The sequence below is a fragment of the Topomyia yanbarensis genome, chromosome 2 (genome assembly GCF_030247195.1).
Source record: "Topomyia yanbarensis strain Yona2022 chromosome 2, ASM3024719v1, whole genome shotgun sequence".
NCBI classification, from domain to species: Eukaryota; Metazoa; Arthropoda; class Insecta; order Diptera; family Culicidae; genus Topomyia; species Topomyia yanbarensis.
The window spans coordinates 403,658,589-403,683,157 of record NC_080671.1 but is presented as its reverse complement, the minus strand read 5'-3'; the positions used below and the strand labels follow the sequence as shown (position 1 = coordinate 403,683,157).

Below are 24,569 nucleotides of genomic sequence, written 5' to 3'. Positions count from 1 at the left end.
AAAGCGAGAGAACAAACTTTACTACGCCACACTCTCACTGAGCAGTCTGAGTACAGCAGCAAAACAAAAATGTATTCTACTGCTATACGGGAAAATGTACTCAGTTTGGGAAAATGTACTCAGTTTGGCAAGAGCTGTAGTGATGCATCGCTGTAGCGGGCTGTACGGCTTGTGCAAATGTAAATATACCGAAAAAAATGTAGTTTATAGGTACCGTTGGCATCCCTGGCAATGTTGCCCTTTTATGTTAAATTATCTCGGAGAAGTCATCAGAGGAATATGACGCATGAGATATGACGCATGAGATCGAAAATAAATAAAATGAAATAAAGAGTAGAGTTAGTACTGTTATTGAATATTAATTGAACAACACATGTACCATGCAATAAAACTACTTGGAATCGTCCAAATTCCAGAAAATGATATATATATATATATATATATATATATATATATATATATATATATATATATATATATATATATATATATATATATATATATATATATATATATATATATATATATATATATATATATATATATATATATATATATATATATATATATATATATATATATATATATATATATATATATATATATATATACATACATATATATATATATATATATATATATATATATATATATATATATATATATATATATATATATATATATATATATATATATATATATATATATATATATATATATATATATATATATATATATATATATATATATATATATATATATATATATATATATATATATATATATATATATATATATATATATATATATATATATATATATATATATATATATATATATATATATATATATATATATATATATATATATATATATATATATATATATATATATATATATATATATATATATATATATATATATATATATATATATATATATATATATATATATATATATATATATATATATATATATATATATATATATATATATATATATATATATATATATATATATATATATATATATATATATATATATATATATATATATATATATACATCTACCACCAACGACAATCAACTCCGTCAGAAGCCTCCCACGCCATGCCGGACGGGAACGGACCACCGACGTGCATCGGCAAATCAATCGCACCCCCACCCACCCAACCCGAATGAATCGAATCGAATGCACGAATCGAACACTCGTGTTCAATTCGTGCACCCGACCCGACCCACTCGGACCGGACAAATGAAGGCACGACCGACCCACCGACGCACGCCAATGATCCACCCCCGTCCAGCACAGCATGAGAAACCTCCAACGGAGCCAACCGCCGCCAATGGCAAACATACATACACATATACATACACATACATATACATATACATATATACATATACACACATATATATATACACACATATACACATACACACACATATACACATATACATACATATATACACATATACACACATATATATACATATCCACCACTAACGACAATCAACTCCGCCAGAAGCCTCCCACGCCACGCCGGACGGGAATGGATCACCGACGCGCATCGGCAAACCAATCGCACCCTCACCCATCCAATCCGAATGAATCGAATCGAATGCACGAATTGAACACCAGTAAAAAATGACCAACGAATCCCAAGAAGGATCACCCACTATTCCATCATATAAGTCAGTTCTGCATCCATTCCCTGGTCCACATGTCACAAATACTCAGGCGCCCACATACACAGATAGACACACGGCTAGCACACAACTGTACACTAGTACCAAAAACCACAATTATTACAACACAACACAACTAATAGGGTTCTACTGTTATTTTTTTTTAATGCGCCTGTGCACGTTGCCGAGGTCGACCGATAAATCGACACACAATGACTTCCACTGCGAGCCGTGCTCACAAAGACTGCCGTTAAGCTGTTGAACAATGTCTGCAAGCACAGCCCACAGAAAGTCAATCCACGGCGACCCGCCAATCGGCCACGCCAGTGTGCACAGGCTCTTAGTTGACTGTTAGTTTGGACTGGTGCAGAGTATGAAAAAACACAAAACATAAAAAAGGTCCATAAGCCCTCTCGGTCTCCTCGATGCACCACTATCGAGGCGCAATGCAATAACCATCCTAAAGCAGGTGTCTGCTCAAATATGCTTGAAGATGTTTGCAATACCGTCAAACCCGTCAACCTAGGAGAGGGGCCATACAATGCCGGGGCATACGTTGCCAAAAATGCTGTTTTTCTCTCCGCAGTTCTCTTACTAGAGTTTTCTAGTGTAAAACGGTAGTTATTGTAAAAAAACTTAAGGGCGATACTTCAATGCTGATAGGTGGGACCGAAAAAGTATACAATCGACAAAGGAGCGATACTATCATTTTATCAATTTCAATAGCAAAAACAAATTTTAATTGAATAATTTCAAATACTTTATGATGTTTTGGGTTTTGATCACTGAATCATGCAATCTAGGATGTAAAAAACACAATAATTCTTAAAAAGGGAATTAAAACCAAGTCTGGAAATATTCACCGTTGATTTTCTTTGAATGGTGTCAATGGCAGTATCGCCCTTTTCAAGAAAAAGCGTTGAAATACTCTACACGTCTATCGTTTGTTTACCATTTATCTGTCAGTGTCATTCCAATCGAGCACGAGACCTGTCAATGGCCCTCGTTCCAGAAGGATTCGAAGCGATTTTCTTCGGATTGAGGGGTTTTGACAGGTCTCGTGCTCGATTGGAATGACACTTACAGATAAGTAATAAATTAGAGATGGCGTGTCTGTATCCAGAGGGATTCAGTGTCTTTAGTATCAAAGATATATACAGAGCCAATAGATTATAGGACATCAGTTGACTACGCAAATGTTTGAAAGTCCTATTCAGAGCCGCAACACGCCTTCGCACCTTGCGGCTAACATCGTTATCACACGTAACTAGTGTTTCAAGATAATTGATTTCATCGACAACCTCGTACCGTACTCCTTGTATTTCCACATCAGAACCAACCCTTTTCGTTCTCTACCTTTGGTCAGAGTTTATAGCCAGTCTTGCCGATCTTTGTTCAACGCATTTGCTCAGATTATAGGATGAAAATTGGGGCATTCGATTCGTGTTTACGTTGCAATCCACCACGACTATTTCGTCATTTTATTATCCTAGGGTGGACGAGCTCTTATTCATATGATTAGTCAGGATTTCACATTATTAAATTAAATTAAATTAAATAGGTTTCAACATATTCGCTTCGTTCTTAAGAGGTGATGCAATGAAAAAGCTGACCTGAAAAAATTGGAATACTCGAATTTGAGTGAAGTGAAAAGCTAAGTACAACGCGTCCTGATTCATTCAACCATTTCAGCTAATACGTCGAAAAGAGATAGCAGACACTACTTTAACTAATGTGTTTAAATGAGTGGAATGAATAGGGGCGTTAAGATGAATTAGGGCACAGATACCCTACATCCCTACTTATAATCTAACTGGTTTAATCTATTCATTCGATGTCTATTTGAAGATTTTAGACCACGAAATTGTATCCAGAAGTCAACATTGCAATCGAAGCCCACGTAAATTTGAGACTGCCATGGTGGATGCCACCATGTAGACAGCCCACTAACTGTAGCGAAATGAAGTTAACAACTCATTAATATGATCACTCCGCCGACCCAGTGAAATTCCGTTCAAAGCACTTACGGTGAGCCACAGATTAGCAGGGGAAAACATTTCTCTTTTTTTTGGAGCAGCACGAATTAATTGACATGCTTTTATGTTGGGACACGTAACGTTGTTTCTATTGGTGGAAATTGTAACCGTTTGATACATCCGCTAGACAAGCTGGATCGCTTCAATTTGTTGATTTTTCTCGGTAAAAATGAAACAATAAAATCAATGCATCCAGAAACCTCCGCGAATGTGGCAGATACAAATAAGCTTCTGTTAAGCTTACCTAAAGTTGCTTCAGGTAATGCATACTTATCCCTAAGAGGCGGCTCTAATCTTCTGCATATACTAGACATCATCAAAATTGTACTTCTATACAGACCAATACTTCCAATTGACGTAAAATAACACATTTCGACGAACGAATCGGTAAACTATTTACTGTATCTGCAGGTTTCTCCATCGCACCGTTACTAAATGCCTGCGATGCATTGCGTAATCGATTCTTTGTGAGCGACTAACCAACTCACGAAGCTGCACGGGGGTCCCCCTTTCCCTAAGCCATAGAGGGTCCATGTACCAATAGTCGTATATTTGAGGAAAAATTTTGTTAAAAAATCGTTGAAAAAATCTACGGGAGATGGTAATATATTAAACGATAGCTTACAATCTCTATTTACCAAAAAAAAAAAAATTAAATTATTAATTAATTTATGTATTTAAAACGGCTTGTACCAGTATAGGAACACATGCATCAATAGTGGTGCAATTGCTAATTTCGGTCTCTCCCGCCGACAAATCTTATTAACTTCTTATGGGACATGCGCTCCACTTTTTTACAATTTTTTTCAATTAGGTATATTTTGAGCTAATTTCATGGAGTAAGCTTGTATTGTCGCATGTTTTTGGTGCGGCGTAACAATCAAAAATAGTTGGTAACGATTAGTATCTTTATTTAGTCATACAACGCGCTACGGCAACTATTGGTACACCTCAACTATAAGAGCCAACTCTTTATTACATTCACTTTTACCAATTTGCTTCACTGCGAAGAGATTGGTTGCTGTTTTCGAGTTTGTCTTTGCGTCTCTAGCATCTAAATCGCATTCGCAAAGTCGCTTTCAGGTACATATTGTGGTTGTGTTGCCAGGTTTTCTAGATTAATACCATGTTCCTTCAGTCGACTATGGACAAAGTAGTAGAATTGGACTCCCAAATATGCTTTTCAGAGATCAGGTCGATGACAGCAAAATATGAAAGTATGTTTACCGTTGATCCGTAACATGTGGAGAAATGGACTTGAACTGCATTACTAGATACCACCGAGCGGTGCAGAAAAGAAGTTTTAGACTTCCCCTTTCAAATCACTAATCAGAATAAAACATTTTTGGAATTCTATCAATGAGTTGTGATTTTTGTCGTGGTTTAAGGGATACTAACTTTAAAACGGTTTATTTAATTTTACCTTACTCCACGATACCTCGAGAATGAGTAAAAAAAAATAATTTTAGGTAGCTTTTCGTATGCGTGTACGGTTAACCAAAGGAGGCGTTTTCAACCTCTACTCAGGTTAGCGTAAAGCTCGAAGTAAATCTTCAGCTTAAATGGCGTGTCTGGCAACAGGTGCTGAACGTGGTGCGTAAACGCGAACTTGAATTGATTGCATCATAAACGCGAAAGATTTTTTGGGGATTGATTTTGTTGTAGCGTAAATGATTGTAAATGATTACTTCTGTTGTAAAATCTCTAAAACACCTTGTTAGAAGCAGAACAGGACATTGGCAAACAGATACAGATACTCGATCTGAACCGGTGAAAATCTGTCGGAAAAAAATACCTTTAAATCAAAACAAAATCTTGTTACAAACCTTATATTCACCAACAGCAAATGGGCGTTCCTACGGTGTGCGTTTTCTCGTTTGAAGACTGCTGCATACAATCCCGTTATCGCTTGCCCTGGGACCTGTAGTCACACTTCTGAAGTATGGAAACATACGTAGTAGGTATATCCGAAAAAGAAATCCGCTTTCAGGGTCACACAATCTTCAAATCGGTGTTTACTTCTGGCTCAGTAGATTATTTAACGAATTCCCGATAAAGTGCAAATTCACACAGGCATCAAATAGCTGCAATTTAGAACCGAACTGATATCACCGATAAACTACCCACGACTACTATGACAGAGCTCTCTTGTGCAATGACAGCAGGAGCACCAGATTTTTCTTCCACTAAATTCTGACACAGAAACAACACGTGAGATTCATTGACGTACAATCTTCGGATCGAAACAGATAATAACGGTTAATCGTTGACAGAGGTGAAACTCAAAAGCACTAGCCGAAAACGAGACGAACAAAACGAAATTTGTTTTGTAATATTTTCCTTTTTGATGCGATTTCTGCAAGCGAGTTGGCCTTGCAACTCTATTCACGATGGTTCGGATGGTGCGGTCAACTCTTTCGTGACATACATCCAACACAATCAACGAAACAGCTTCGACTGCGCGATTCGGAGTTTTCTCTCGCGAGTTCATCACTCTCCGCACCGCCTTCTCTGTTTTGTTCTCACAAAAAAAAGTGTTTTGTGACATTTCTCCTCTGGTGGAAGGTGATGTAATCGCAGCGCTCCTGAAGGGTACTAACTCATAGCACAGTAAAAATAATATGGAATATTTACTAAAGAGAGTAAGAGTCGATTTCTTCACGCTCGCTTAGCTTTCAAACCAGGTTCACCAGTACGTTTAAACCTGGCTAAAACGTTAGGCGAGGGTGAAGAAATCGTCCCTAAGAGAGTTTGAAAATATCGCATTCCTGAGCAGAATAATAGACGATATTCCTTCGGGTTGTATACCATTCCCCCGAAAGCCATTTCCCAGAAAGACATTCCCCAGAATTCCCTTACCTAGAATGTACCATTCTTCAGAAAGACATTTCCCAGAATGTACCAATCCGTAGAAAACCATTATCCAGAATGCCCCATTCCCCAGAAAGTCATTCTCCAGAATGCCCCATCCCCCAGAAAAGTTAATGTTTTTATTCATTATTTGTGGTTAAGCCAAAGGTTTGCGCATACCTAATTCAAGGAACTTATGCGGTGTTAAGCTGCTGAGGATGTGCCGTCGAAAGCGGTGGCTTCTCGCAAGCAAACCTGTTATCCTCTCGTATAACCGGTTTACTGGAACATAGGACTTGGTTCCTTCTTTCAAACATGAGCAGTTTTTTGAATTTGTACGCTAAGTAACTCTTGCGCGCAAACTTGTGATCTTTTCGTTTGCCCGGTTTATTCTAACATATATGTTGATTTCTTTTTTGGAGCTTTGGTTGAATCCATATTAAAACCGAAATTAATGCATATTTTGACAAACGGTTTCGTGGGTTTTTGGAGCATTTATCTTTCTTTTGTATTGGGAATGTTTCGTACGCAAATGTACGATCCACCCGATTGCTCGGTTTATCCTTACCAGCTTAACATCATGCATTATGCATCAGCTCCTTGACTTAGATAATGTATAAAGTTTTAGTTTCGCCACATAACCTTACTTACATAACATTGTTTCATTGAGCATCGCATGAAAATGTATAACCTCACTTTTCTGACAGCTCAGAGAGCTTGTTTAAGGCTAGTTTACAGTTCTAAAAACGTGTCACGGGATTTGAGTCCCTCTGTATTTTAAATGGAGCTCGGAATTTCAAATCCCGCGACTGGAAATGAGTCTACACAAAAATGACAGTTTTCCTGAAGTGTAAACCCAACCGCGGAAAACATCACGGGATTTTAAAACTCTCCACACAGAACTCTGGCCGGGAACAATTCAACACAAATTGCTTCCGACGGGGAAAATAGTATTTTTATAAGGTTTGCAATTCGCTGCAAGTTTGATACTGTTTGTATTTTTAAGAAGTATCAGAGTTTTTGGTTTGATAGTTTGGAGAGATCTCGGCGGGAAATTTTCCCTGATCAAATCCCGTGCGAAATCCCGTGATCCCTTTCCCGAACTGTAAACTAGCCTTTACATGGACTTAGAAAACAGTCTATTCGCAGTTCTCGTTCTAGAGTTTTTCTAATCCCGTGTTGAGTTCGCCGCCGCCCGGTTTGGATTTTTTGGAGTGACTAATTGCTTTAGCACTTGTTGAAATTGTGCGCTGGTCTCGATATTGGTTGAATAGGTATAGACAAAAACTTTAATCGTTTTATCTCTCCATCTTTGAAGGAGTCTCGGAGTCAAGGTCGTAGCACATAGTAATTTTTTTTCTTTGCTTGATTCTGGAACGTTATGAATGACGACGCGTCTTCGACGGAAGGTTTTTCCTTCTCCGACCACTGTGGGCTATCTTCATTGAAAATAACGAGCCGTTTTGTCAAATCTTTTCCTGCTTCCCAGAGACTTTGAATTACTTCCGCAACTGAATTACCAAAAATTTCCTTGATGAAGGTTTCCCTGGGTCGAAGTTGATTGCGGAAGTGGCTCCGTCTCGACAACTTCTAAATCACTTGTCACTTTCGACCGAGAAGCATTCGACAGCATTCTTCTCCTCGTCCTCTATGAATGGATTGCAGTCCATTGCGCTGCAGTCAACCATATCTGTTTCATTCCACAATTCTGACAGGAATTCCTCCTCGTAATCCTGATTCGCATCGCTGAAACCTCGTAAATACGTAAATATGCTTACATAATACAATAATTGAAATTAGTTTACCTGTTTCCGTGAGAACTCATCGTGAATATTTTTTATTCATAGAAAAATAAATAATAGAATACTGTGTTTTGACTTGCTGAAGTACGTTTAATTCGACACGTTCGCGTTTAAACATTTGAAACATAAATATTTATTTATTTTTATCTGTCTCCGGTGGGAGCTCCATTCATACACTGAACGCAAACAAATCAAAATTGCAGTGTCAAACTTAAGGCCAATGTCAAATCGATTGCTCCGATATTTCGATTTATTTCCGCATGGACAATATTTAGAAACTTCTATGCATATACAACTTTTCTGTTGATCGTGGTCTATCACTCAACCAAAATATCACTTACATTTCATATGCAAAAACATGTAAATATTTTCCATAATACTTTTCACATGAATGTTATTATTTTCACACATAATCTGTTCTCTCTTCCGCCCTATAAAAACTAGTATTGATTACAGATATATCTTACGTGAGGTTCAGTTACTTGCTATCGGAATGCCACATATTTTCTATTTGAAACTTATATACCTTTTATATGATATTCAGATGATTGTTAACTGAATGTATAATAGCAATCATGTTACGTGAAGTGGGTTTATCTGATATTCATGTGATTGTTAGTTGCTTGTATAATAGTATTCAAATGTTTTGTTAGGTAATGTAGCTTGGTTGCATAAATGTGCGGATAATCCTAGTAAAGTCCAGCTGGAAATTGAGCCGGTACTCTGACTGGCTCTAGTTAATAACCGATTCCAGTTACAAAACAATCACTGGAACCAGCTACTAACTAGAGCCAGCCAGAACTTTGGCACATTTTCCGGCTGGACTTACAGGTCTGTGTTGATCATTGATTTGTAATGCATTCTATGCCATCTTGGAATCTTCAATCTGGAGCAGTTATAGCGGATATATATGTATTTCTAACGACTTCACGTTTAATTAGAAAAATCACAAGTCCAGGAGCAATGTATTCGCCGCCGTACTGTTCCTTGACGCCATGTTGAATGTGTATGATTTTTTTCACATTATATATTCCCGTAATAATAATGTGTTTTACACATAAACCTAGAAGTATGTGAAGACACATAACATGTATGTGGGCCACGCTTGAAAGTTATTCATTTTGTATTTGAAATTCATCGGTGACTGTATAAGTTTTATTTGATGCATATGAATTTGATGTGCATAATCGTTTTTAAAATTTAGGTGTTTTTTCACATGAAACGTATGTGATTTTTTGGCTCAGTGTAAAACAATTCTCCATGCAGTGAAGTATTCTGAAGGGAGTTTCCAGCTGTCAAAGCGAATTTTATTCTTATCATAAAATTTTGCCTCTTTCTTTATTGTTTACGTTCGTATTTTCTCAATGAAGTTTTTTTTGGAACAACCAGAATCTGATTTTCGTGAAATTTCATGTTGGTGTTCATTGAACGGAGTACATTCAAACTGGATGTTGGCATTTAATAGTCTATTCTTAAAAGAATAATTAATATCGGAATGGAATCAGACCCATCAGCTAGCGAAGAATCACCATCGGAATTTTCCGCCAGTGAAGACGAATGGAGCCCACCGAAGGAGTGCAGCAAACCTGTGAAATCGAAGGCAAGATCAGTTTCGAAATGTAAAGCAAAACCTGAAAGGTGATTTTGGATGATACTCCATACGTACTGAGTGTATTTTTACAACTGAGAAACGTTTCTGTTCTAGGGCGAAAAAACTTGAACCTAGTGAAAAACTTGCGAGACCCACCAGGGTATCGCGAAGAATTGCTCACCGTTTAGGGAAATCAATTCCAGAAGAAGATGAAACAGTGAATCTACTTGAAGATGAGTCCTTGGCGTCTGATACTTCTGAAGAAAAGCCGAAGAAAAAAAAGAAAAGCCCTGCTAAACGAGGTCGCAAACCGGTGCTTGTTGCAAAAGAGGAGCCGATAAAGTTGACTACTTTTACCGTCGAACAACTATATCGGAAATACCGTCCGGATCTGGCTGGCCCGTCCAAAAAATGCGTTATCGAGAAGAAACGTTCCAAGCCGGAGGATGATGACAGTAGCGGGGATGATTATCTGTTAGACCCAGCCGAGATTGATCTGGATTCTGAATTTTTCAAACCGATTGCGGCTGATGAAAATCGAAAATCGGCTGCAGGGTTTGATTGTACCGTGGGTTTACCTTCGGATCAGTCGGACGTCGATGATGACACTATGCCGCTCAGTTCCGAAATTAACTGGCAATTGATAAAACAAATCAATCTAGCAAACATCAGTTGTTTTGATAAGCCAAAATTAGGAGAGACTTCGAAGCCGACCGAGCAAAATCAAGAAACTAATCGAAAAAGTATCGCAAGTGAGGAGCATGACGTATCGAATCTTCTGTTGACGGGGGAAAAGATTGGAACGAAAAAAATGCCTCCATCATCAGGAAGGCATGATTTTTTATCTGTGGTCGGTCGTAAAGACAAGGAGGAGGAGAAAGTAGTTGAGTTCACGGTTAAGGTTGATTCTGCTGAGCAGAGTAAACCGCAAAAGAAGAAATTAGATTTATTGACGGCTATAAAACGTCTAATGAATCGCGAAAAGCGTCAGAACCAAATATATTTGCATAAAGTGTCCATTCTCTGTTGGATTGCGCATGGGACATTCCTTAACAAAACGCTAGCAGACCCTCGGTTGACTCAAGAAATAGCTAAACGATTACTGCCTTCAACTAACTGCCGCCCCAAAGGACGCACAAATCTGCTCTATTTTGAGCAGGTCACCCGGTACTTTCGGAAATGCGTGCAACTAAAATCTAACCAATGGTGCTACCGATCTGCAAAACTGCCTCCACTGTACACGACAATCAAGTTCCAGATCCTACAACGGTCAGCATTCTCGAAACGGGATTATGTCTTACTGTTTCTATTAATGCTGCGAACGCTAAGTATTCACAGTCGGTTGGTGATATCGCTGGTTGTACCCCCAAAGCAGGTTCCCAACAGTGAGCTTTATCGTATGAATTCCCAAAGCCCCGAGGACGTTCAAGCGGATAGGCGATTGCTGCTCGAATTTCAAAGAGCACCCAAACATAGCACAATATTCAAAGTGAAAGAAAAACTGACCACCACTGTCAAGAAAAATGCCGATCAAATACGGAGAGATGCTTCAAAGAAACGGCGCCATGGCGGGTTTATGGCTACGATTCCGCAGCTGGACGGTAGTAACGATACCGTTAAATCCCGGCCCTCCGAAGCAAAACGGAAAAAGCTTAAATTAATGAATGAATCCTTCTTGGATATTGAACATAATACGCCGGCTAATGTATTCAGGAAACCGCAAAAAGAAGATAAGCAATTTTCAGATGAACTGGACGAGGTAGTACGCCGACGAAGGGAGAAGATTTTGGCCGCTTATCGTGCCTCGAAAGAACAGAAGGCCATCGGGGTAGTTGCTGATGAGGATGATCTGTACGGGGAAGGGAGTAGTAGTTCATTGCATGTTGGACGGTTAGGCGGAGTTGCGCACAGGAAAGCCCGTCGAAACCTTCCAGGCGTAGATTTGTGGGTTGAAGTATACTGCGAACACGAAGATAAGTGGATCACGATCGATGTGCTTACAGGGAAGGTGCACTGCCTGGAAGATATTGTGGTGAGTTCTGGTATCTGCACAGTAAACTGAATGTACCTAGAGAATTGGTACTAGCGCTGTACCCAAACAGAAGGTATGATTTACCAACTAATAGTTGGAAATCTCTATACTATGTATTCTTTTCTAAGTATAAGATAGTCATAATTGATTCGTAATTACCTAATTAAGGTAGAGTGAATATACCCACTTCTAAGTTCGTGCACTTTTCTGGATGTCTAAGTAAATTGTACCTAAATTCCACAAAACTGCACATACTCAGCAGTAGGTAACTTGAATCCACCTAAAATTTGGTAATTGGTTATCAAATCTCAGCGGATGTTACATAAAAGTAGATAAATATTATAGGGATTAAAACCTATTTGCGGGTAAATTTGTACCAATTTTATGGGTACTACGCCACTACAAATTTTCTAGGTATATCCAATTTACCGTGTGTAATCAATTTCATTAGTTGAAAATAATAATTTAATTTTCTTGTGCCACTGAAAAACACAGAATTGCGCCACTCAACCCATCTACTACGTGCTAGCTTGGAACAACGATGGCACAGTGAAGGACGTTTCGCCTCGTTACATCTCCCGGTTGGGTAGCAAAAAGAGCAAATTGCGCGTGGAAGATTCCTGGCTGGAGACGGCCCTCAGCCGGTACCGTATCAGCAGAGCAACGCGGCGCGATCGAAGCGAGGATTTGAAATTTGACAAATTACTCAATAAACGGCCGTTTCCGGTCCAAATTGGAGAATACAAGAACCATCCGCGGTTTGCGATCGAGCGGCATTTGTTGCGAAGCGAAGCAATCTATCCGCGGGACGCGGTCATCCTAGGATACATAAAAGGTGAGCCGATCTATCCAAGGGATTGTGTCCATGTGCTTTTCTCGAGAGAAGGTTGGCTGCGGCAAGCGAAAACGGTGAGAATGCATGAGGAACCGTACAAAGTTGTTAAAGCGAAGGCCAGGTACGATCGTTTGACGGGTACACCGATTGGCGCGTTGCAAACGGAACTGTTTGGTGCTTGGCAAGTCCAGGACTATGAACCACCGGTAGCCGAAAACGGCATTGTTCCGAGAAGTGCCTACGGGAATGTGGGATTATTCAAACCGTGTATGCTTCCGAAGGGATGTGTTCATTTGCAACTGCCTGGATTGAATAAGGTGTGTAAACGGTTGAGGGTGGACTGTGCTTCGGCGATTATTGGCTTCGAGTTCAAAAATGGTGCCTGCCATGCGGTGTACGATGGGTTCGTTGTCTGCGAGGAGTTTCGTGATCAGGTCATTGATGAGTGGTATCAGGAGCAAGTTGAGCTCGAGAGGAAACAGGATGAGAAATACAAAAAGCGTGTATACGGCAACTGGAAGAAGTTAATTACGGGTTTATTTATTAGGAAGAAATTGAAAGATAGGTATAATTTCGATAATTTGTGAGTTGTGAATACTATTAAAATTGTTTCCGTGTTTTTATGTAAATATGATGTATTTACGTAATTATTAACATACTATGATAAAATAAAATACTTCTAAAAGCAATATATAACTATGAATTGGGCCTATGTTATAAAATCGCGATTCTGTAAAAGATTGGCGTTTCGGTTTAATATGGTGTCATTCGTCATATCTGCAAGCATAGACTAATCCGCACAGTGTTCTTAACTTCCGGCGATATCTTTTTAGAGTCGTTGATCGTAGTTGGTGGCAAGATTCTGCTATTCAGCCGTATTTTGCATTACGACGGATCGCTTTTTCGAAGGAATGTGATTTGCATTCTCAATAACGACAGCAAAACCAAACGTGATCCGCCGTAATGCGGAATATGGCTGATTATCACTAAATGTTAATAGTAAAGATACAAGGAAACTCTTATAGAGTAGTTATTAAGCTGCGACAGTACTCGTTGTTCCTTCCTGTCAGTCCTGTCTACCCAGCTGCCGGCTGATCCTTTAAGGGACCATTCATAAATTACGTAACGCAAAAATTGCCCAAAATTGACCCCCCTCCCCCTATGTAACAAAGTGTCACAAATTTTTCCATCCCCCCCTCCCCTGTTACGTAACAAATTCCAAGAAAAATTTTTTTTTCTTCGATGAAAACATGTTACGTAACGATCTAGTTAACACCCCCTCCCCCCTATGTCACAACTTGTCGTACTCCCTCCCCCCCCTAAAAGCGTTACGTAATTTATGAATGGTCCCTAACGCGCTATAGATGCCCGGTACGGCAGCGTTAATGCCACCGAAAGCAGCGGCTATCCTTGCCTTCAACTTGCTCACAATATCACAGCCCCCTGTCAAAAATGGCGTCTCTGTACAGCCAGCATCACTGCCATGAAAATCAAAACAATAATTTTGGATCGAATCATTAAAAGCTGTATTTGGTTACTAACTGTCGATTTTTGAATGATCTAATCATCCCGCAAGACGCAAAACGTCGTGTGGAATGCTTCAATATTGTGCATAGCGCCGAACAAAATTCTTTGTTTGGGGCTTTATAGCTATAACGCCCCATATATGTAGGTCGCTGTCAATCTCCATATGTTGGTATAGGGTTGCCAGGAGGCTGCAATATCACCTACCGGGACTAATTGGATAAGACGTCGGCGGGAGGCTCACCAGCTGTCGTCCAAGTAGCCTTTTGTTACCGTCGATGCTGGACGAAGGGGTGGTGACACATTCCCGACTCAAGGTCGGAAATTATTGTCACTGAGTCGGACAGAACGGTGATGGGTGTGTCATCAGAGTTATAAGTCATAGCGAGTGTGATAGCTTACGTCGTGGCAGTGAATATCGAGTACTCCGACCATGGCATCAATCGTGGAATTAGCGGTGGATATCCGCGCGTGGTTGCATATGGCTCTGGCTTTGCTACCGGCAGCATCGGACCTGAGCTCTTCAGACAGAACAGCCAACGTTGGAACAGCTTTAGACAGTAGACAGCTCTCTGTAGACGGGCGATCAATGATATTTTAGTAATAATATTCTAGTAATAATCATCGGTTTTCGATATGTACTAGTAAATTAATACAAATTATTATAGTGACGTCGTAATAAACGAAAGAGAAAGTAAACAAAAAGAGGTCCTCAATGTTACTTACGTTCTATTCTAAATATTCTTCAGAAATATGTTGTTCCTTTTTGACGTTTTGTTAGTTAGTTTATCGCAATGAAAACACGTTGTTCAAAGTGCGCGGTCGTGTAATTTTTTATTTCGTTCGGATTATCCGTGGTCCCAGACTAGTTCGTGATTGTGGAAATCGGGTTCGCGTAAGAAAAGTTACGGAACGGTTCGTTTTATCGGTCGCTTGTTTGGGGCGTCGAGCTCCGGCAGATGGATTCCTGCAAGCGGCAAAATGGCGAATTAGCAGAGGTTTGCATTGTAGAAGTTAAACAACAACAACTACCAGTCGTGGAAGTTTAAGATGGAGATGTTGCTGGTCCGGGAGGATATATGGCACATCATCTCCGAACCCCAAGTGAACGCAGTAACAGATGCGTGGACGGAGACAGGCGCAAAGGTTTGGGTGACAATCGGGCTCTGCATTGAAGACGACCAGGCAAGTTTGGTGCACATTTGTGCGAATGCGAAGGACATATGGGATGCGGTGAAGACCTATCACAACAAGGGGTCGGAGGTCTACCTCCTGAAGAAGCTGATGCATCTGGAGCTCAAGGAGGGCGACGATATGGGGCAACACTTGCAGACTTTTTCCTGTCTGCTGCAACGTATCGCCAATGTTGGTGACAAGATTCCCGAAAAGCTGCAAGTCGCAATGTTGTACCATCTTGTTACGGCATTAGAGCAACGACCACGGGACTAATTGACGATACAGCTGGTGAAGTCCAAACTGCTGGCGGAAGCAGAAAAACGCTGGGAGCGCAGCGGACACGAGTTGCGAGCGAATCGTCGCTGCCGACGTGGAAGTGGTGGTGGCAAGTTTGCTGAGGCCGGAAGTAAACAAGCGGACACGTGATCCTGTTTCCAGTGTAAACAACCGGGACATCAAGTGTAGCTGTCGAATCAGCGACGAAGCCGATGAAGAAGTCAGATGAACCGAAAACCAAGCAAGTGCAGCAGTTTCCGAGGGACTGCTGGCGTGGATGGTGAAACAAGCTGAACCGTCTAGCTGGTTTATCGACAATGGCACTTCACGGCACATGACGGGGAATCGGAAGTTCTTCACTGTGTTGGAGCAAACCGGATGTTACGAGCGTGATGTTGGCCGATGGCGAGCGAGCCGAAGTAACTAGCACGAGCCGTGAAATCATCGTTGGCGTGACCGCCACCAGAGAACCGGTAGACATCGAGTTGAATGAGGTATTGTATTTGCCGAAACTTACCAGTGGACTTGTGTTGGTGAGTGTCCTTGTGAAGAAGAACTGTGATGTGGTGTTCACTGAGAATCGGTGCGAAATTCGAAGCCGCACCTGACAAATGTGTGTGGTAGGCGAGCGACACGAAAGCTTGTGCCGTGTATGTGTTCCGGAGCAGGCGATGATTAGTGTCCAGAGGTCGCACACGGCACATTGCTTGTATACGTGGCACAGACGCCTGGGACACAGGAATCCTGAAGCAGTCCGGTTGATTCACGTAAACAAGCAACCTGGTGGGATGAAGCCCATGGACTGCGGAGTGCGTACTGTGTACCAATGTTGGCTAGAGGAAAAGATTGCACGGGTACCGTCTCCGAAAAGTGTGGAGAGAGGCTCCAAGGAAAACCTAGACATCGTACACGCTAATTTCAATGGTCCAATGAAGAGCACACCGAGTGGAAACCAATACTTCCTTTGGTTGATCACCATACACGAATGGCGTTCATGTATCTTCTGAGGAATAAGTCGGACGCTGCAGAGAAAATCATGGACCTCATTTGCTTCTGCAGGACGCAGATGGGCAGTTCCAGCAAGGATTTGTAGCACTTTCACTGAGCGGAAGGTGGTGTGAGTCTATTCAGTGCGCCCTACTCACCGCAGCAAAACGGTGTGGTAGAAAGGCGAAAGCAATACCTGAAAGAGATGACGCTTTGTATGCTATTGGAGGCGAAACTGGATCAAAAGTACTGGAGAGGCGATGGCAACCGACATTCAAAATCGGGTACCTTCCAGATCCGTCGGAATGAGTCCTTACGAGAAGTGGTATGGAAGACTTCTGTCGTATGAGCACTTCCGGATTTTTTGGCTGCAAAGCCTGGGTATCCGTTCCAGCCGAGACGCGTGGCAAATGGAGCCTAAAGCGCGTAAGCTGGTATTTGTAGACTGCTCCAACGAGCATAAGGTCTATGGGCTGCTGGATATGATTTTGGGACAATCACCATGAGCCGGGATGTAACGTTTCTCGAGGTATGGACAGTAAACGCAATGCCGAGCGGAAGCTAGAAGCTACTGAATCGACGGTTGAGTTGGAGTTTCTACCGGTTCCGGTAATCAGTCGTGAGCATGGATTCGAAGAAGATCTTGAGGATGAAGAAGACTTGCTTGGATATGAATCGGCTGAAGAAATGTATCACTGTGAAAATGCTTCTGTTCCGGAGAATGAAAACCAGCGGGAGAATCCTAGTCGTTCCACTCGGAGTGTTGCCGACGTGATTTGGAGTTTATTTTGTTGGTATGGCAGCGGTGGACCAGGATGAGCCGACTACGTACGAGCAAGCAATCAGCTGCCCTGACGAGGAGGAATGGATTGCGGCAATGGATGCTGAGAACGAGTCGTTGGATTCGAACGATACATGTGAGCTTGTGGACCCGCCGCCTGCTTGCAACATTGTCGGCAGCAAGTGGGTGTACAAGAGAAAGTTGGATGCGGACGGTAAGGTCGAGGCCAGACTCGTAGCACAAGGATGCAGCCAGCATTTTAGATCTGATTTCGAGGAAATATTTGCCCAGTGGCGATGTGCTCTACCTTCCGTGTGTTGTTATCTGTTGCGTGTCATCGGCACATGTACGTGAAACACTTGGACATTAAATCTGCATACCTCTACGGAATACTGGACGAGGAAGTGAGAAGAAAGTGTGCAGACTAAAGCGAAGCATTTATGGCTTGAATCAAACGGTAAGAATTTGGTACAAGATGCCAACGGATATACTAAAGCAGGCCGTTAAGGAGACTCGGAGTTAACTTCGCGAGGATGATTGTTGCGCCATTTCCGTCGATCGATTGTCCCAACACACCCCACAAAATATTTTGCTATGGACTAGCGCCTGACTAATGCTAGTGCGGCGGTTGCCATAGCTTGAGTCGGGCGCTCATCGTTTTAATTAGTTACAACCGTTTGTGGCAGTCAACCTTGATCCGTCGAAAATTCCTCCGAGAGACTCGCGAACAAAGTTCATGACCACTAGCAACAGTTTGACGGTCAGGACAGATCTGTGGGGGACCCCGCCGACCTACGGGAAGGAATCGAACTGGTTATCCCTAATTCCCACCCGGAAAGTACGATTCAGCTGGTAGAAGCTCCTCAAGAAACGGCCTAGATTTCCAGTGATCCCTCAGTTGTCCAGCTGTTGCAGTAGTTCGTGACAGCACATCGTATTATATGCCTTCGCGACGTCGAGTGTAGCGATATCGGCATACCGACCGTTGGTTATAGATTGGCGTACGTCTTCCCCAATGCCGGACGAACTCACGCTATTTCTGTAGGTCCGTCAGCCGTCTGTTTACCATTTGCACCATTGTCTTAGTTGAACAGAGAAGCAGACTTCTAAGGGTGGAAATTATCGGCGACTTATTCCCATGGCATCTTTTCGGGATAGGGATTACCAGGGCCACTTCCATGAAGCGGTCATCGTCTCGCCGCTCAAGACCCGGGTAATATTGTCCAATATCGCTCGCTTGGATTTTGGTGAAGAATGTCGCAAAGAGGATAGCCAATATCATTCAATCTGACTGACTTGTTGTGTTTTCATGCCAATGGCGTAGTTGCTTTTCGCTGAGGGCGTTAATTACCAGTGCTCAGATGTTTAGGAGTCTCGGAAGATAGCTTCCAAAAATTTGGTACAGCTTGCGTTTTTGCCTTTTTCATACATTTCCTGGTATTGTCTCTGACCTTTTTGAAGTCAGCTGCACGCTGATTTCGGTGCTGGTCATTTATAGAAATGCTTTTCTGTGTCCGTAACTTGGTTCGGCGTGCCCTTATGGCTCTACTGACCTCCATGTACCATCCCATAGAGGAGGGTCGATCGTGTATTCTGTTTGTCCGCGAAGAAATGTCGAATTGACGTCATCGTTGTGTCCGACTTCTTCGGTAATGTCGTTCCTTCTATTGTTCCAGGCACGGGAGCCTCACCTCGTGTAGTACCCGTTCACATCTCCCGTGATGACGAATAAGGCCACCACTTAGTCAGTGAGCCGCCAAGGTTTGCATCCCACGTTTAGAATCTCGCAGAGAATGTACAAGAATATTACGATGCAACGGAGTGGATGTTCAACCCTGCGGGTCATGGCCACTAATTTGCAGTACAATGGGATGCTGGACGCACTAACCGACTCGTTAGTCGGACCAACGCCGGTTGTCATAGAAGGAGATTTTAACGCTTGGGCCGTGGAGTACGGTGGCAGGCTGACGAACGTTAGAGATTACAGCCAGTTGGAAACCCTGGCGAAGCTGGATGTAAGGTTGTGCAACGAAGGTTCCGCTAGCACATTCCGCCAAGACGGTCGCAAATCCATCATCAACGTAACATTCTACACCATTGGCGGAATTGCATTGTAACGCATAGAGCTGACTGGAAAATAAAGAACTTCGACAAGGACACTTATGTGGAAGCACTTCGTGCTGACAGCCTCGCTCCAATTTCGAATGCCGAAAAACTGTTGGAAGTATGAGAGAGGGCGTGTGATTTAACAAAATGTGGGTCCTATAGATTTTGTGCAAAGTTCTGAGAAGTTACTTTCAGAACAGAGTACGGGTGTACAAGACGAACAAGGGGCAGAAGTCGATTAGGATCACAGTGGGGGTACGCCAAGGCTCCATACTCGGCCCAACGCTCTGGAATATAATGCACAAAGAAGTGTTAACAATGAAATTGTCCATGCTAGTTGAGATCGTCGGCTTTGTAGATGGCATTGTTCTGACAATAACCGGCGAGACATTCGAGGAAATGGAGATGTTAATGGCAGAGACAACAGAGTACGTGGAAACCTGGATGACTGACGCCAAGCTGCAGCTGGTGCACCACAAGACGGAGGTAGTGCTGGTCAGCAAACGTAAAAAAAAAATCAGCGCATCGTGATAAGCGTCGGGGGACTTTCGATCCCATTGATGCGTGCGCTGAAGCACCTGGATGTGTTAGCCGAATATCGGTTAAATTACAACAACCATGTGTGAAGGGACCCACAATGTAGCGCCCTTCGACTAGAAAGCCGCCGTGAAACCACAAATCGGGTTTCCGGAGGGACCTCTCATATCGATTGCTCATCCGATGCGATATCTTGAACCCGTTAGTGACTGCAAATTTCGAGAGGGTTGTCAATCTTTCTTTCAGAGCAAGAAAATATTTTCATCATTTGCCTGGTACCAATATTAAAAATTAGTTGGCACGTCGAGCGGATAAGTTTCACATTTGACAGCCAATAATTTTAAATGAAATTATTTTGATAACTAAAATTCGGATTTGCATACATACAAAAACGTTCCAAATCTAATCAAAATAGAGATAGGTTTTGTCGTTAAAGAGTTCAGCCACTGACTCCCCGAGTATTTCTAGTCCATAAAGTAGTACTATATTAGCCTTTTTTGATTTCTTTTGGTTTATAGTGTTAGTAGGAATAAAAGCGAAAAAAAGCTTTTTGCTATCCTCCAACAGATGCCACTGCAATGCATAGCTTTCGCTTTCAGGATAAAGCTAAAAGGGATAAAGCGGAATAATGTAATGTTAGCGGCTAGTTATTTGTTCACTTCCAATGGAAACGCATGGCAGCTTAGTAGTAATCAGCGAATATAAATGTTTTATTATACTGTCAATGATTAGCATTCTTTTGCTTAGTTTTTAATATTTCTCTCGATCTCTGCGCGATGGCGATAGCTTCGGACCACTCCCTCAAAATCGCAGTTGTCATACTGTTGCGTTTTTTTCATTTCTTTTTTCGAAAAGTTTCTCCGTTGATGGATCTTTTCCGCTCCGGACGGATTCGATTACACTTTCTATGAATTTTGCTATTCCGACACATAGGTGCACATACAGCTCGTGATCATGCACCGTCACCGGATTACCGACATACTGGATGATGGTGGCAAATAAAACGTTGATCAAGCGCTGCATTTCGGGTTTCAGCTGGGACAGATCCGTGATGTCCGAGTCGAGTACCAGTGCGGGAAGTTTTTTGATGATTTCATTTACCAATCGATCGAATACTTCACGTTTCAATTTTGCTTTAAGTTTACTCATAACTTCCACAGTTTTTTCCTCGCTAAATTGCAATCGTCGGGAAGGGGGTGGGGTTGGAGTGGGGGCTTGAGTGCATTTTTTCAGATGCTGACAATTGGTGATATCTCTGAGAGGTACATGGGGTGTGAAAATCATTTGAGAGTTTTTTTTATTGTTATGAATTACCTCAATGATTTCGACTGTTTGATCTGCTTCTGGAGGTTTTCAACACTGTCTTTTGGAAGTAAATCCCTGAACCGCTGAAGTGTATCTTCTACACAGTAAGTCTTTGGTCGGGCTAATGCTTCCAGTCTGAGGAACATGGTTGACCGGGAAGATCTCGAACACACACTTTCAGCAGAGCGCACGACGGGAGAGGTCGGAATGAACACTACTCCTTCTGGCAGTTCTAAATCCTCATCGGGTACTTCGTTAATAGTTTCCAATTGTGACGGTGACGGGGATTGTGCCAGTTCCCTTATTTCAGTATCAAGTTCTTCGATTTGCTCCTTCGGTGCAAATTCATCCAGGGACGGCGACGGGTTCATTTTTATTAGGATTTTGGATACCAAAAATTTAGATATTTGTGTGCCAAAGTCTGATCACTCTTATGAAGCCAGAATTTTTTTACTAAGCCTACTGAGTTTCAATTGTTTTATTCCTTTCTTATTTGTTTGGCTTGGACGCCAACATTTTGTGGTAATTTGTGATAAGGTCGAAAATGTCAACTATCAAAACACACGTGTTAGTATAACTCATTTTAAGGCTTTCGTTTATACTGTATATTTTGTATAATACAAAATATGCAATATAAACGAAAGCCTTACAACGTCTAGATGTTTAAATTTTGAACCTCTATTGCCGAAGCTATGTTGTGCACAATGTTCAAATTAATATCACTATTCTGTAGACCTATTACCTCATCACATATTGATCTAGAAATAAATTATTTGAACTTTGTATATACCGATGTATTTTCTTAATCCATGGAGTCTCAGGAAACTTTACACTATCAAAATATGATGAATTATAATTATAAAATACAGTACCTTTTTCAAATCATTCGTAAGAATAATCGCTGAGAGTTCATAGTCCCAACAATATCTCTTACTGTATTCTAACCTCCTCATCAGTGGCTCATAGAAAAGGTGGTTTTTAGGATATTTTTGGACATGAAAACGATAAGAGAAACCAAATATTATTTATGTATATATGAACATACACTTAAACGCAAGAATTTAATTTTTCTTTGGTACTCATTTTTCTGGATGGATGCGATCTATAGCTCTTGTTAAGGCTTTATATCGTAAAATTCGGTATGTTGCCAAATGACAACAGTATGCATTTAAGGGTTAACTCTCCAATAAAAAGTTTTTTATATAAATAAATGAAAATGGTGGATTTATAAACAAGTTTGCGCAGCAGTTCACCGCGGACAATTCGTCCTTGCACGGTTTAGCACGTAGTTTTTACCTGAAACAATAATTAATCGGAAGGCTTTTCTGCACAGGACAGACTATTACGGTGATTGTAAGTATTTTTGAATTTTTAAAATAAAGTACTCGATTTTACTGCCTTTTTAGCGGTTAGAACATCAATAACATAGTAAAATAAGATTTGAGTATTAATACATTTTAGTTAAGTCTGTGCTCAATTGTATTCTCTAGAAATAGTGTTTACTTGTATACAAAGCTTTAACAGTTTTTTTTGTAATCGTGCACGGAGTTGTGGAAAACGTGGATTCCTTGGCTTTAAATTTTTCAAAAGGACCCAAATCAAATTAAACAGGTCCGTCACCAGGATTTTGTTTCGGGAGGGGCTTAAATTTTGTTGCATAAATCTGGACAAACATATGATTACGGCGTAAAAGCCAAATGTCAAAATTCACTTTAAAGGGAAATCCCGGACAAATCGCTACTGGTCGAACACAGTTCGCCGCACAAAAGGGAAAACTTTTCTTTTTTTGTTTACACCAACATCTGTGATTGGCGAGTGACCGTATGTTCGGAATTTTCATTCAAGGGGAACTTTGATAGTTGGCTTTAACGCCGCAATCAACCGTTGTCGAGAAATCTTTAAATTCTGATGACTTAAGATAGTCGCTAGAAACTACAAACTTTTTTTGAAAATTTCTTAATGAAAACAATTTGAAATCTAAGAGAATAGGAACACAAAAATTCTAAAAACCTGTTCACAAGAAAGGCGAATTATTTATGTTGAATCTGATTTTTAATATTTATTTACAAGTTACAATTTTTGTTATTAGAATTTTGATTTAAAATAGCGTTTAGAATCATTTTCAAAATTGTATTTTTGACTGCAAATAGTATGAATTATAAAAATATGTCAAAAGTTGTTGTAAGGAAAACTTTTTTATTGAAAGCTTCTCCACGATTCAAATACACTGAAAAAGTTTCTTTTACGTCTTTAAAACGATAAACATTTGATTTTTAACATTTTATAATGGGGTGACGCGAATAACTCCTTAAAAAGGGTATAATCACATGAATTAACTGTTTTTGTTGGAACAAAATTCCAAATATCTCGACAAACTTATGATTACGGCTTAAAAGCCAACTGTCAAAATTCTCTTTGAAAGGAAATTCCAGACAAACCGTTGCTGGCTAAACACATTTCATACCAGTTAATAAAAGAGAAAACTTTTCTCTTTTGTCTACCACCAACACCTGTGATTGGCGAGTCAAAGAGATTTTTGACAGTTGGCTTTTAAGTCGTAATCATATGTTTGTCGTGATATCTCGAAAACTATCGCATTTCGGAAGATTTACGTTAAATGCATTTAGATTAAAATGAATTATATTCTGTAATAAAATTCCAGTCTTGTATGTCAATTAGTATGAATTTTTAAAACATGTATAAAGTTATTGTTAGAAAAACTTTTACCGATAAGTTCTTCATCATTCAATTACATTCAAAATGTTCCTTTTCTCTTTAAGTTTTCGTTGACAAAATATAAAAAATAGAAAAAAATGGGTTTTTTCATAACTTAAATTTTTAATACATTTTTTTGTTTTTGTAAAAAATGACACAACATTTTTTTCAGTGTATATTTTTTCGTACATAAATATTTATTCCCTGAAACTCGTTCTCTGAAAGTTTTGCTGTATAAAATAAAGTAATCGAACAAAACAATTTTGAGATTAATGCACTTAGAAATGTTTACGCCCTTTAGAAACATTGCCCTTGTATCAAAATTTTG

General features: G+C 40.4%; 4 protein-coding genes across 4 annotated transcripts in view; 2 read left to right on the top strand and 2 right to left on the bottom strand.

The window, feature by feature from the left end:
• The window catches only part of LOC131684969 (high affinity copper uptake protein 1), a 146,588-nt gene extending 140,416 nt beyond the window's left edge, over positions 1-6,172 (bottom strand). Inside the window, exon 1 of the mRNA XM_058968273.1 lies at positions 5,551-6,172. The gene's annotated coding sequence lies outside the window, so the exon portion shown is untranslated. The remainder of the gene's footprint in view (positions 1-5,550) is intronic.
• Positions 6,173-9,719: 3,547 nt separating this feature from the next.
• On the top strand, positions 9,720-13,510 carry LOC131684967 (DNA repair protein complementing XP-C cells homolog). The gene is made up of 3 exons (XM_058968266.1): positions 9,720-10,014; positions 10,082-11,999; positions 12,495-13,510. Exons 1-3 carry the CDS (start codon positions 9,872-9,874, stop codon positions 13,419-13,421), a joined length of 2,988 nt encoding a protein of 995 aa, XP_058824249.1. The 5' UTR covers positions 9,720-9,871; the 3' UTR covers positions 13,422-13,510.
• Positions 13,511-15,408: 1,898 nt separating this feature from the next.
• LOC131680865 (uncharacterized) lies at positions 15,409-15,807 on the top strand. The gene has a single exon (XM_058961580.1). It carries the CDS (start codon positions 15,409-15,411, stop codon positions 15,805-15,807), a length of 399 nt encoding a protein of 132 aa, XP_058817563.1.
• A 5,136-nt stretch (positions 15,808-20,943) lies between these two features.
• LOC131681817 (uncharacterized) lies at positions 20,944-21,971 on the bottom strand. The gene is made up of 2 exons (XM_058962869.1): positions 21,536-21,971; positions 20,944-21,476 (listed from the first exon to the last, which is right to left on the bottom strand). Exons 1-2 carry the CDS (start codon positions 21,895-21,897, stop codon positions 21,038-21,040), a joined length of 801 nt encoding a protein of 266 aa, XP_058818852.1. The 5' UTR covers positions 21,898-21,971; the 3' UTR covers positions 20,944-21,037.
• Between the last annotated feature and the right edge of the window lie 2,598 nt (positions 21,972-24,569).

What these genes read in the sequence shown, in the direction of transcription:
- LOC131681817 (XM_058962869.1), bottom strand. Translation starts at nt 21,897, where the DNA reads ATGAACCCGTCGCCGTCCCTGGATGAATTTGCACCGAAGGAGCAAATC. An exon ending in AAACAGTCGAAATCATTGAG is followed by an intron (nt 21,477 to 21,535) that starts GTAATTCATAAC and finishes TGTACCTCTCAG; the next exon opens with AGATATCACCAATTGTCAGC.
- LOC131684967 (XM_058968266.1), top strand. Translation starts at nt 9,872, where the DNA reads ATGGAATCAGACCCATCAGCTAGCGAAGAATCACCATCGGAATTTTCC. An exon ending in TGTAAAGCAAAACCTGAAAG is followed by an intron (nt 10,015 to 10,081) that starts GTGATTTTGGAT and finishes TTTCTGTTCTAG; the next exon opens with GGCGAAAAAACTTGAACCTA. An exon ending in ACTGCCTGGAAGATATTGTG is followed by an intron (nt 12,000 to 12,494) that starts GTGAGTTCTGGT and finishes TGAAAAACACAG; the next exon opens with AATTGCGCCACTCAACCCAT.
- LOC131680865 (XM_058961580.1), top strand. Translation starts at nt 15,409, where the DNA reads ATGGAGATGTTGCTGGTCCGGGAGGATATATGGCACATCATCTCCGAA.